Source organism: Giraffa tippelskirchi, chromosome 2 (genome assembly GCF_054371585.1).
Source record: "Giraffa tippelskirchi isolate mGirTip1 chromosome 2, T2T-mGirTip1v1.2.pri, whole genome shotgun sequence".
Lineage (NCBI taxonomy): Eukaryota > Metazoa > Chordata > Mammalia > Artiodactyla > Giraffidae > Giraffa > Giraffa tippelskirchi.
The window spans coordinates 100,061,800-100,075,631 of record NC_137276.1 but is presented as its reverse complement, the minus strand read 5'-3'; the positions used below and the strand labels follow the sequence as shown (position 1 = coordinate 100,075,631).

Genomic DNA, 13,832 nt, shown 5'->3' with positions numbered 1-13,832 from the left:
ACAATCATTAGCAGGTCCACCTGTCCCCTCTTCAAGCTAGAGCTACATCCTTGTTTGAAAAGCCTGACAATAAGTGTTCTGTCATAAGCTAGTCACATATATGAGGCTACTTTCATTTTCAAAGGTTTGAAAGTCTAGAGGAATGGGCTCAAGATTTAAAACATAAATCTGAAAAGACCCAGTACTGCTACAGGCCACCACCCACGACCCTCTTGTGCAGTTGGCAGCCCACCCCTCAGATCCAGCCTTTGCCTCAGCCTGTAGGCCTGGATAGTCCTGTCTTGGCATCTTTGCTGGACCGCTCTCTTACCTTGGACTTTGCATGCCAAGTGAAGTGCAGGAAATTTGTCTCGCTGGGTACTAACAGGTTAAAGGATAGAGCGTAGTGACTAATAAGGTCATTTCTCACATAATAAAGTTCTGCATCAAGACCTAGGGAAAAAAAAGAGAAAAAATTAAATGCCCCAAATACCCTCAAAAGCATTAACCATCAATATTTCAAATACTGATCATAATAACAGGGTAAAAGCACATCCCATCTGTGCTGCCTTATGAAGCAGGAAGAAGACTGGATTTTATCACTGCCAAAAAAGATGAAGAAACTGAGCCTAGGAACAATTAAGCACTGGGCTGGGTGCTGGAGCCAGAACTCTGGTTCTGAGAACCACCGATGCAACACATTTCCTCTTGGACAAAGACCTTCTCAGATAAATGCCTACGGACAAAAGCCCCTTCACCCTGCAAAACTGATGAGGATTTAGGAAAAGAGACAGGCACCTGGGGGAAAACATGAGTGTGAATCAAGGCCTCAAGACCCTAGCCAGAGATGACCTTGGCTTCTGTCAGCACGACGCGCTGGCCACTTGAACAGCATGTCACCAAGGCACACTCACCCCACTGCCACACAGACACACACGCTCGTCCAAATCTAAACTACAAAGCGGAGAACACGATACTTCTCATATTCTCAGGACAGTCCTCTACACAAAGCAGATGCTCAGTAAACTCTTGTTAGATAAGTTAGCACCACAGATAAAAGCGAGAAAATATCAAGATGCCTAAGAAATGCTAGAGATTTCACACATTTCCACACCACTTTCTTGGCCAAGGTCACATCCAACCTCCAACACATATCACATTACTCAATTTTGTGATAACCCCTTCATCCTACTTGTATTAAACATTTCTTTAAAATTAATTCAATTTTTAAATAAAAATTTAAAGGAAAAATTTAATCACCATCTTAAGTAGAAACCCAGTAATTACTGAGAAAAAAATACAAGGTAATCAAAAAAAAATCAATTAAAAGGGGAAAAAAACTACCTACTAAATGCTGGCTAAACACTATTGCCTACACCAAGGCAGTGAGCCTGAGCGCAGCTCATTGTTTACAAAAAGGGAAGAGGAGGGTAACAGCAAGTGCTTGAGAGAAGTTAAAATATCAGAAGTTTTCTCCACAATATAACCCAAAAGAACTGAAAGAACAAAGCAGGGAATAAGATCGCTCAATTGATTTACTGTTATTTATAGTTGTGGCTAGGTGTCCCTCCAGTAATGGATGACACATATTCCACACATGGGAGGAAAAAGGTACAGGGAGGCCAACCGAAATGTAAATTTCCTATTTACCAAGCCTTATACCATGAGTTTAAAACACCTGGTGGTATGCAAAGAGGTCAAGGTGAGGCTCTCATACTTCCTAAGATACCCACCCCAGTATTCTTGCCTGGGAAACCCCATGGACAAAGAAGCCTGGCAGCTACAGTCCATGGGGTCGCAGAATCTGACATGACTGAGCAACTAACACTTTCACTTTTCACAACCTGAGTTAAACAAACATCTCTTGGACTGGCCACACAAACCATGAATCCAAAGAGAAAAAAAGTGATGAAGTGGTCATCATTAAAATTAAAATCTTTGCGCCTCAAAAGATATTAAGAAAATGAAATTCAAGTCACAAACTGGGAGAAAATATTCACACGTACCAAAAGGATTTATTTTTAGAATATGTCAAGATCTCTTATGAACCAAAAATTAAAAGGCAACACAATTAAATAAAAAGGACAAAAGATGTGAACATACATTTTGTAAGAAAAGATATGTAAATAGACAATACGCATATAGAAAGGTGCTAAACATTATTAGTTATCAGTGAAATACAAATTAAAACCACAATGAGATATTATTTCCACTCAGAAGAATGACTAAATGTTGGCAAGGATATGGAGCAACTGCAACTCTCATACATTGCTAAGAATGGGACAGTGTTCAACTACTTTGGAAAACTGGCAGTTTTCTTATAAAGCAAAGTGTACGTCTACTCAGATTCAGTCATTCCACTCCTAGATAATTAACCAAAAAGAAATTAAAACATATGATTCCACAAAAAAACTCATATGTTAGCATTGCGAGCACTCTTATTCAGAACAGCAAAAACTGGAAACAACACAAATATCCCTCGGTAGATAGATGAATAACCAATTGTGTTATATTCATTCACACAATGGAATATTACTCAGCAATGAAAATAAACTGTTAAGACTTTGTAACAAGGGATGACTCTAATAGACCATGAATCAAAGAAGCTGTACACCTTATATTAATTATTTTTATATAACATTCTAGGAGCAGGCAAAGCTCATTTGTGGTGATAGAAATCAGATCACTGTGGTTAAGGGAACTTGCTGGGGTAATGGAAATGTTCTGTATCTAACCGGGGTGGTGGTTACATAGGTGTATGTATTTTTCAAAACCCAACCAACTGTACATTTAAGATCTGCATGTTTCATTATATAAAAAGTTCACCTAAACTTTTTTAAAGAGGGAGAAAAAAAGACTCAACAATAGTTTTTACCTATCTTTTCTAATCTCAAAAAGTTTGCATACCATAGAAAGTTACTAGTACCAACATAAAGTTTTAGAAAAAAATAATCATAAGTGATCAGCAACTTCCAAATTTAAATTTCAAACATCATTCACAGGGAAATAAAGAAATCTGTTCCTAACAAATAACAGTTACAATGTAACTACTGGTAATAATAACAATGATGTGTAAATATTTGCGTAAATATTTGCATTTTCCAGACATAGTTTAAAACGTTAAAAGCATCTAGTAAATTCAACTCCACACAAAGCTCCTTCCCAGTATCTTAGCTACCTCATTCACTGAGATACTGGAACCAGTTAATGAAATTTCTACACACCCTTCTCCTGTGACTTATTATGCCAGACTCCCAATGTACATGAGACTAACCCACTCTCAACGTGTCCTTCAATGCTCCTTTTATTCCCCAACTCCAACAACCTTCATCCATACTAAAGCAACCCATTTCTATGGACAGTGGGAATATATAAATTGCTTTACCTCCAAAATCTTGAACTGTAATTATCTCAATACTTTAGTAGCTCTTCAGTTCCTTCCCTTTATTGTTACAACAGCTGTTCTCTGGGCTCATAATACCTTCAGGGTCCATAATCCTCTTGTTTCTCCCACTTGATTATAGCAATCATTTCCTTGTTTTTTCCTTACTGACCTCAACCCCAATTACTGCAATTACTTTCTTAGCAGTACCCTCAACTTTCTCCCACAGCCAAGACATGCATACCCCATCCTGGAAACACCCAATCTTGAACTGTTTTGACTCCCCTGTTCCTTGTCTTCTCTGGTGCTATAACTGAATGCTGAATAATCCTGGATGAAAGCATTCCCACAAATGAGAGTCACTATAAAACCACGCTTCTATGTTCAACAAATAAATATTTATAAGCTGTTGACTGTTTGGAGCCCTGTGATCCATATCTACAAACACTTAATGGCCACCAAAATAAAAACTGAAATTTTTAAATTCACTACCCTAGATTTAGGTATTGAAACTGTAATACAGTAATACTGTAAAACTGTCATACAACTGCAAACAAGAGTTGCTGTTTCCTGATTAGATTTTGAGAGAATTTGTTTTGAAATAGCCATTCTTTACTACGGTAGTTATTCCTAGTTTGAAAGGATTTCAATTTCTTCAAAGAATCCATTAAAATAAAGCTCAAATTTTCACTCATCAAATTAGTAAATCTAGTTTTTTCTGTCACAAAACATATTCCTAAACATCAATTAGCATATCAGTGGTTAGGAAATAAAAATACCAGTACAACACATTAATAGAAACTGTGTCAGTTAACATTTGAATCTTCCCAGACATGGTGAACTAGAATAGCAGGTAAAGAACTATAACTTTCAGTGGAAAAAGAAAAGACCCTCACTTAGTTCAGCTACTGCCAGGCAGGAGTCCCCCTCGTCCCTATTTTAAGAAAGCTAAAACAGTGAAAAAGAAAACTAAAAATAAGCACCTGCACAAAAGGTCCTCTCCTCAGAGGAGCACCACCAGTCTCGGTGTGGTTCCTAGACCCAGGAAGCTGCACGTTCTCTGATGCCCAACTTGATGGCAGCCCCACCAGCTCAGGAAGCAGCTCTCATCCGCATGACCTCAAAATCATGCAAGCCAGTGATTTCCATCCTATTACTTTTTAACATCTTTAACTCTCTTCTGAAGCTGCCTCAGCCACCCTAAGTGGTTTGACCAAGCTGTTCAAGTTATCCCATAAGGTACCAATTATGCTTTTATTGGTACTTGGTTTGAAAATTGCAGAGGTCTTGAATGGTTTGCCCTTAGCCTTATTTTTCCCATAATTCCTGTTATTTGCAGTGATTTCGAAATCTTAAAGGTTTTTGTTTGTTTGTTAGGAATGCATTTGATGTTGGAACAGAAATGCTTATATTCTTTCAATACAATACTGAATGTTAGATAGGGTGTGGCAAGCAAACAATTTGTGAACATATATCAATGATTTATAAATGTTTATTACTCTAACCCAGTAAATCCAATTCTAAAAATTCATCCTTAGAAGACTAAATACAGACACAAACATTTACGTATAAAGATATTAGTCAAAATTATATTTAAAATTGAAGAAAAGTAACAATATAAATTACCACCAACAGAGCAATGATCAATAAACTATAATACATCCATAACAGAGAACAAGTTTTCAACAGTTTCTCTTTCTTTGGAGGAGAGAGATGGTGTTCCAAGCCACTGCACCCTTTAGTCAAATCTCTCCTTGTTCACCCACGAGACATACTGAAATTCCCTTTTGAAGACAGGTTTTAACGACTAAAAAAATTACTGGAAAAGACTATGAAGCCATCAATAAGATTACTATAAATAAATTTCAATGAATTGAGTTTTGCTTATAATAACATTAAATAAGGACAGGCAAGATACATACTATACATAGTAAATTTTGAATATATCTGTCATTTATAATGGGTCTCTTGCAAAAAATAGATGTTCAATAAATGTCTGGTGAATTAAAGTTAAACGTACATACTAATGCCATTTGCAGCAACATGGATGGACCTAGAGATTGGCATACGAAGCGAAGTAACTCAGAAAGAGAAGGAGAAATGACAGCGCTTATATGTGGAATCTAAAAAGAAATGATAAAAATGAACTTAGCAAACAGAGACGCATAGACTCAGAAGACAAGCTTAGTGGCTGCCTGTGTTGTTGTTTTAGTCACTAAGTTGTGTCTCTTTGCGATTAAGTGAAGTCAGTCAGATAAAGACAAATACTGTATGATATCACTTATATGTGAAATCTAAAAAAAATGATACAAAGGAATTTATTTACAAAACAGAAACAGACTCACAGATACAGAAAACCAGCTTATGGTTACCAAAGGGCACACTGTGTATATGGGTCTGCACATGCTCAGTCGTGTCTGACTCTTTCCAACTCCCTGGACTGTCACCCACCAGGCTCCCCTGTTCATAGGGAAGCCAAAAAGTGGGCAGCGTAAATCAGGAGTCTGGGATCAGCATATACACACTACTATATATAAGATACATAAACAAGGACCTACTGTGTAGCACAGAGAACTGTATTCAATATCTTGTAATAACCTATAATGGAAAGGAATCTAAAGGAATATATACAAATTCAAATATATATTCAGTTATAACTGAATATATAATATATAACTGAATCACTTTGCTGTATACCTGAAACCAATATAACATGGTAAATTAACTATACTTCAATTTTAAAAAAAAGATTAAAAAAAAAAGAAGAGAACCTGCATTTTTTAAAAAAGTAAATGTATATGCGTAATGTGTGTGTTCCATTTCTCAAAAAAGAAAATACCAAAAAATATGAAAAGTAATTGATTTTAAATGGTAGATTATGGGTTATCATTTTATCCTTTTTCTTATATTTTTCGTAAGAGTTAAACTAAACTGGGAAAAATAAAAATTAATTTTCAAAATCATGTTTAAAGAAATATTCATTCAGCTGCTGCAATTCACTAAACAAAAACCCAATTACTGTCTAAAATAATACATGAAGGCCACTAAAAGCTGGAGAAAAAGCCCTCAAATGACAAAATTCAATTAAAACATCACATTGGTAGAGATAATATCTTTGATATATTAAGATTAACAAAGCAATAACAAATTACTAATGACTAAAACACCTTCCCTTCAACTTTCCCTTAAAATACCCAACCAAGAGGTTGTCATTGTTGTTGTTCAGTCACTAAGTCGTGTCTCTTTGCGGCCCTTAGACTGTAGCCCACCAGGCTTCCCTGTCCATGGGATTTCCCAGGCAAGAATACTGAAGTGGGTTGCCATTTCCTTCTACAGGGGATCTTTCCAACCCAGGGATCAAACCCACATCTCTTGCATTGGCAGGTAGATTCTTTACCAGTGAGCCACCAGCGAAGCCCCAACCAAAAGGTAGAATTTGGAAAAGTCTTACGAACTGAAAAAGATCAAAGCTCAGAATTTCACCATTCAACAGTGACAATGGGGCTGAAATGAGAAGAAAATCCTTGAACCATCCATGCTCACTGTCTGAATGAGGATAACCTGGGAAATCTTGAAGATGATGGGGAAGGCAACAGAGCAATAGGTTTCAGGAGAATCAGAAGTGCGCCAAGAATTATATTCCCAGACAAATTCTCATCACGTGCAAAGACCACAGATTCTCAAAAAAATACCAATTATGTATCCTTCTCCATAAAAGTCACTCCAAAACATACTGAGAAGTTAATAACACTTTTATTTTTAACATGAGATAATCATTTTATACTGAGAAAAGGTTTATCATGCATAATAATTGTAGTACAATAATCATGAATATAGCTCTAAATCAAAATGTAGAATCCAAAAAATCCCTAAATATTAGAAATGCAAAAAGAACCCAATGTAAATACAATTTTCCAAAAATAACAGCAATATGAGGAGAATCCAATATATGTTTAATCATGTTACAAAACTATCAGCCTATGACTGATTTTAGCATGTAGATATGTGTATCTCCATCCACAATTAATATGGCGGAGTGGACATGTAGACACATCAAGACCACACTCTTAAAGGAAATTCAATTCTTCTAAAGCAACCATAAGAGATTTAGAAAAAAGTGGTCAGCTATAAGGAAAAGCACAATCAGTCTGTAAAGTAGAAAACATATAGTCCACAACCTGACCACAGGCAAGGAGACAGAGAGGGAGGCAAAATATAACATTATGGATTCTGATGTACCATCTATCTCAAAGAGTTACCTATATTCTAAGATCTCAACTGCATAAAGAAAAATGAGAACATGGAAAAATACTGGAAAGATATTTACCAAAGATTCCCAATGCAGGTTAAATAACGTATACTTTTCTTCTTCTTTATAGTCCTGTATACTTTCCAAACGGCATATGTTTTTATTCAGATAATCAGGCAATAGTTAATAAAACAAAAAGAATTTTAAACAAACTGATTTTTAGAAAAAGATGAAATCTGTGAAGACTATCATACATGTATTCCTGAATGTAATCTTTATTCTTTCTTTCCCCATCATGCTCAAAACAATTTTTAAGAAAGAGAAAAGTAATAGACAATTGAAGACAGGATCTAGATAATCTACTCCTTTCTAACTGCTACTAATCACTAGTGTTTCAAGTATGACATAAAAATTAAATGCAATCTCAAAGCAGGGCCAGCAGATGGCAGGGTTTATCATTGTCTGGGAGTGGTGCTGTAGGTTCTGCAGAGAAGTGGGCAGTGAGGAATGGTTAGAGAGGCAATGAAGGAAACCATTTATTCAGTGATGCTTTACTCAGCCAGTTGTGCACAAGCCAGGAAAAGGGTAACTTTAAGAGACCAGGAAACAGCCTGGTTCCAGTAGAAGGGAGTGACTAAGAGTAGGTTGGGGTACTCTGATCAGAACAAGGATGTTCCAAGGGCTGAGAAAAGGACCAAGTCCGAAGTGGCCATTTCAATGAGTGCCTTTAATTAGGAAAGAGAACTGAGAACTAGGACACCAGCACAGTCACAAGTAACAAGCGAGAAAAAAATCATAGTAATGTTAATATCCTCTGGGATGTGTGTTAGTCACTCAGTTGTGTCTGACTCTTTGTGACCCCATGGACTGTAGCCCACCAGGCTCCTTTGTTCATGGGATTCTCCAGGCAAGAATACTGGAGTGGGTTGCCATTTCCTCTGGGATAAAGGGAGGGAAATAATGAAAACAAGTCACTGAGGAGCATCTTACAACTCAGGGACTCCAACAACCCTAATGGGTCAAAGGTCCTATAAGTAAATCTCAATGATATAAAAAGAGAAGATGCTGAGTCACCGTCCTAGGGCAAAACAATAAAAAATCAAAGTAACAAATGAAGGATATAATGTATGATAAAAGCTGGCTCCCTAATGAACAATCCAAAAAGGAAATTAAGAAAACAATTCCAATCAATTAAATTAGGAGACGAAAGTTTTGTACACTGAAAACTACAAAACTGCTGAAATCAAAGACCTAAATAAATGGAAAGACATCCCATCTTCATGCACTGGAAGACTTATTATTACTGTTGTTAAGGTAGCAATACTACCCAAAGGGGTATATCAGTGCAATCCCAATCAAAATTGTAACTGCCCTTTTTGCAGAAAACAGAAAAGCAGATTCTCAAATTAATATGGAATTGCAAGTGGCCTCCAACAGCCAAAAGAGTCTTGAAAAAGAACACAGTTGAGTTATGCTTTCCAATTGCAAAACCTACAACAAAGCCAGAGAAACCAAAACAGTGTGGTAATAGCATAATGACAGATATCTAGACTGATGGAATAAAACTGAGAGCCCAGAAATAAGCCTATTATTTCTAGCCAATTGACTTTTTTCCTTAGTTTTTTTTTTTTTTTTTAATTTTAATGGAGTATAGTTGATTTACAATGCTTTGTTAGTTTCAGGTATATGACACAGTAATTCAGTTATATATTCATTCTTTTTTAGATTCTTTTCTCATATAGATCATCACAGAATATTGAGTAGAATTCCCTGTGCTATACAGTAGGTCCTTGTTGCTTATCTATCTTTTCGATTAATTTTTACATAGTTTAAGTTCAATAGTTTAAAAGTTTAAAGTTTCAAACAATTGATGCAGGTATAATCAGGGCTTGATATAAAATATTGTGCAACCAGAGATATAGGTCACTTAGCAGTTATTGCTTCTTCCCAATCAGCATAAAAGACTTAGCCAATTAATGTAGAATTTAAGGAACCAGTAAAACACTAATTTTAAACAAACTACAAAAATATCTTGCAATGAAATTGGCAATGTTTCTCTTTGCAACTTTTAAAAGGGGAAATGTGTTTTGCAGGGTAAATTTAGGTTTCTCGGCACAATGTTTCAATCAGGTATAAACACTGGCTCCATTAGCTAGTACTGGAACAGAACAAAACCCATAGTTACTTTAACGATCATCAAAAGTGGTACTGAATTCCTCAGGAACTATATGTTAAAGGATGTATTATGATGCATGGCAAAGAAACGTAGGAGGGAGTGGGGCACAAGGGCAAACCTGGGAAACCCTGCAAGGCCAAGGCTGTTCATGACCTCAAAATCCACCTGATGTCCAAGTAGACATCTAGCCTAATGATTTTTGGCAAGTGTGCCAAGACTGCTTAACGGGGAAAGAGCAGCCTCTTTAACAGATGGTGCTGGGACAACTGGATATCCATATGCAAAAAAATGAAATTACCTCAACCATATATAAAAACTAACTCAAAATAAATCAACAACCTAAATATAACACCTAAAACTATAAAACTCCTAGAAAAAAATATACGGGTAAAATTTAAGACCTTGGATTTAGCAATGGATTCTTAAATATGGCACTAAAAGCAAGAGCAACAGAAGAAAAATAGATAAATTGGACTTCATAAAACCCTCTGCACATCCAAAGCCATTATCAAGGTGAAGACAACCTAGAAAATGTAGGAAAATGTTGCAAATCATGTATCTGATAAGGGTCTAGTGTCCACAATATATAAAGAACTCCTACAACTCAACAACAAAAAGGCAATTTAAAAATGGACAAGGGGGACTTCCTTGGTAGTCCAGTGGTTGAGAATCCACCTTCCAATGCAGAGGACGCTGGTTCGATTCCTGGTCGGGGAATTAAGATCCCACATGGGGTGGGACAACTAAGACCACACACCACAACTAGAGAGAAGCCTACATGCCACAACAAAGATGCTGTGCACCACAACAAAGATGCTGTGCACCGCAACACAGATCCTGTGTGCTGCAACTGAGACTCAATGAAGCCCAATAAATTTTTTTTTTTTTAATGGGCAGAGGACCTGAATAGACATTTCTCCAAAGAAAACACACAAACAGCCAACAAACATATGAATATCATTTGTCATGAGGGAAATACAGATTAAAACTACAATGAGGTATCCCTTTACACTCATTAGGATAGCCTTAATTAAAAAACAAACATAAAACTGCAAGTGTTAGCAAGGATATGGAGAAGTTGGAACTTCTGTACACTGTTGATGGGACCACAAAAAGGCTCAGTCACTGTAAAAAAAAAAGTTTGGTGGTTCTTCAAAAAGTTAAAACAGAGAATTACCACATGACCCACCCAAAATTGAAAACAGATAATCAAGTACTTAACACACATGTTCAAAGCAGCACTATTTACAATAGTAAAGATGTGGAGACAGCCCAAATGTCCATCAAAATAAGAATGAATAAACAAATTTTAGTATATACACAGAATGGAATACTATTCGGTCATGGAAAGGAATGAAGGACTGATACATGCTACAATGTCAATGAACTCCCAAAACACAGCGCCAAAAAGAAGCCAGATAGAAAATGTCTCCTATTTTATTAGTCCATTTATACAAAATATCCAGCATAGATAAATCCACAAAGATAAATGGAACACAAATTGGTGGCTGCAAGAGGCTGAAGAGAGAGGAAGATGAGAAAAAACTGCTTAATGGGTAAGGAGTTTACTCTGGAGCTATGGGAATGGTTTGAAACTAGACAGGGTTGGTGGTTGCACAACATGATATATATACTAAATGTCACCGAATTATTTCTTCACTTTACAAAGGTGAATTTTATGCCATGTGAACTTCACCCAATAAATTATTATTTTTAAAAAAGAAAAGGAAAAAAGCTGAACCCTACACCATAAATGCGAAGGGAGTGTACCAAAACTGTTTTCCAGTGACTAGAAAGGATTCTGAGGAAAATTTCTCTCACAAGAGGAAATAAGGTTTCAGTTAAGCTGAAGAGAAAAGGCAGCGCTATGAAAGAGTCAGAGGAGACCTCAAAACAAAACTTGAGCTCCACAGGATAAAAATGAAAGGGCCAACAGAACAGAGGACAGAGCAGGCGAATAAGTGGATGGAAAGTGGAAAGAGACTGCTGGAAGGCAGACAGGAACAACGGTGAACAGTCATGAATTGAAAAGGTAGCACTCTCTTCTTAAAATGTATAGAACTGTTCTCTTCCAAGATGAAAAACATTTCAGTTCTTCAACTATCATAACCAGACTTAAATTTCTCACTGCCAATCCTAGCACAGGAGGAATGTTACTCTTGTTAGAAAATATGACATTTATTCATAAGTTATTTTTAGATAACCCAAATTCCAAGCTGAAAAACCAAAGTTATTTCTGCAAAACTCTCAACATCCATCAAGGAAAATTCACTTTCCCCTAAACAATTTTAAGCTCAAGCTTAATTCAAGGCTTATGAATGTAAGGTCATGACCTTACATGACCTGGCCTGTGCAGCTCAAGTTCAAATAACACAACAGTTTAAAAATTCTTCTAAATGATTTTAAAAGTTAACTATTGGTTTCCTAAGACCACAACAATGGTCTAACGATTAGTGCCAGTGACCAAACCATCTCCCTTTAAAAAAGAGCCACCTTTATAGCGCTTAACAAAATACATTCCAGGAGCTGTTCACATGTCTGTGTTCCCTGCTACCTCGCACACCTCTCAAGCAAGGCTGGGATATTAGTGTGGTTGTAGGTACTCAAATGTTACATGCGTGAATGGCTTTTGATAAAAATCAACTACATCAAAGATGAACATGAGGAATCAGTTAAGGCAAAAAACAAAAGTAATGTTGTAGGAACAGAACTAAAGTGGAGTTTTTGCTAATGAGTAGCTGAGTGACCTTTGGCAATCAATTATTTAACCACCTTTTCCAGGCATCAATTTCCTCAACTATAAAACAAGGGAGTTAAACCAGACAAAGTTAAAGTCCTTCCTCAGCCACAAAATTCTATTATTCTATGATATCATGATGGTTTCAAAAAGTCAGCCAAAACTCTATTATTCTATGATATCATCCATGGTTTCCAAATGTTAGTCAAACTAAAGTTGAAAATTTAGTCAAGATACCCTTCTAGGTTTTGAGGACAGTATGGTATGCGAGCCAGAGGAAAACAAGGCTAAATCATTGACTATGTCTGAAGCCACTAAATAGTCTGTATTTTAATCAATGCTCAAATTAAACAAATACAGAGCTCTTGTTTAAAATTTCCCTAGTTTATGGAAACTAACAAACTGAAATGGATATAATAAAGTAATAATTTGTCCATCAGAAGCTCATAAATCTAGCTATAGTCAAATTATACCTAGAAAATTAGCTGAGGCCTAATATTTAACTACATCATAAGAAGAATTTACAAATGTTACACTATAGGAAAGGGGCATCTTTTCTTCAACTCCTAAGAATGCTGCTGCTGCTGGTAAGTCGCTTCAGTCGTGTCCGACTCTGTGCAACCCCATAGACGGCAGCCCACCAAGCTCCGCCATCCCTGGGATTCTCCAGGCAAGAATACTGGAGTGGGTTGCCATTTCCTTCTCCAGTGCATGAAAGGGAAAAGTGAAAGTGAAGTCGCTCAGTCGTGTCCGACTCTCAGCGACCCCATGGACAGTAGCCCACCAGGCTCCTCCGTCCATGGGATTTTCCAGGCAAGAGTACTGGAGTGGGGTGCCATTGCCTTCTCCGACTCCTAAGAATAATAAGTAACAAAACATAACCCATAATCTCTAGCACTGTTAACATAAAATATGAAGCATGCCCTGCCATAGTGCCAGAATGTTCTATCTGGTAAAATGATACTCTGAAAAACAATTTATCATTGATTCCTGCACTATTTAAAGAAGAAAATTATCTCACCAAGCTCATGTATGAATTGCAAGCACAGCTCTACAGTAGAGGTGAAGTAATTTACTCACAGTCTGACACAACCACCTTTCAATCTCTTTCATAGCCAATTCCTAACAGGAGCAACACACACACTTCAGACAGCTGTGCAGCCATTAGTAACTTAGAGGTGGCCGTTACAGCCAGGGAATCAAAGACACGACAGAGAATTCACAAACATCATTCCTCCCTGCGAGCAACTCCAAGTGCAAATTTGGAGTCTGGTCCCAAAGTTACCTGAATTTTTTCCCCCAGGCAAGT

General features: G+C 36.8%; 1 protein-coding gene across 3 annotated transcripts in view; it reads right to left on the bottom strand.

Moving 5' to 3' along the window:
* RYK (receptor like tyrosine kinase) overlaps positions 1 to 13,832 on the bottom strand; it is a 105,629-nt gene that overhangs the window by 79,808 nt on the left and 11,989 nt on the right. For all 3 annotated transcript variants that reach the window (XM_081574144.1, XM_081574141.1, XM_081574142.1), the window contains exon 2: positions 311 to 432. In XM_081574144.1, coding sequence (XP_081430270.1) covers positions 311 to 432 — 122 coding nt within the window. The remainder of the gene's footprint in view (positions 1 to 310; positions 433 to 13,832) is intronic.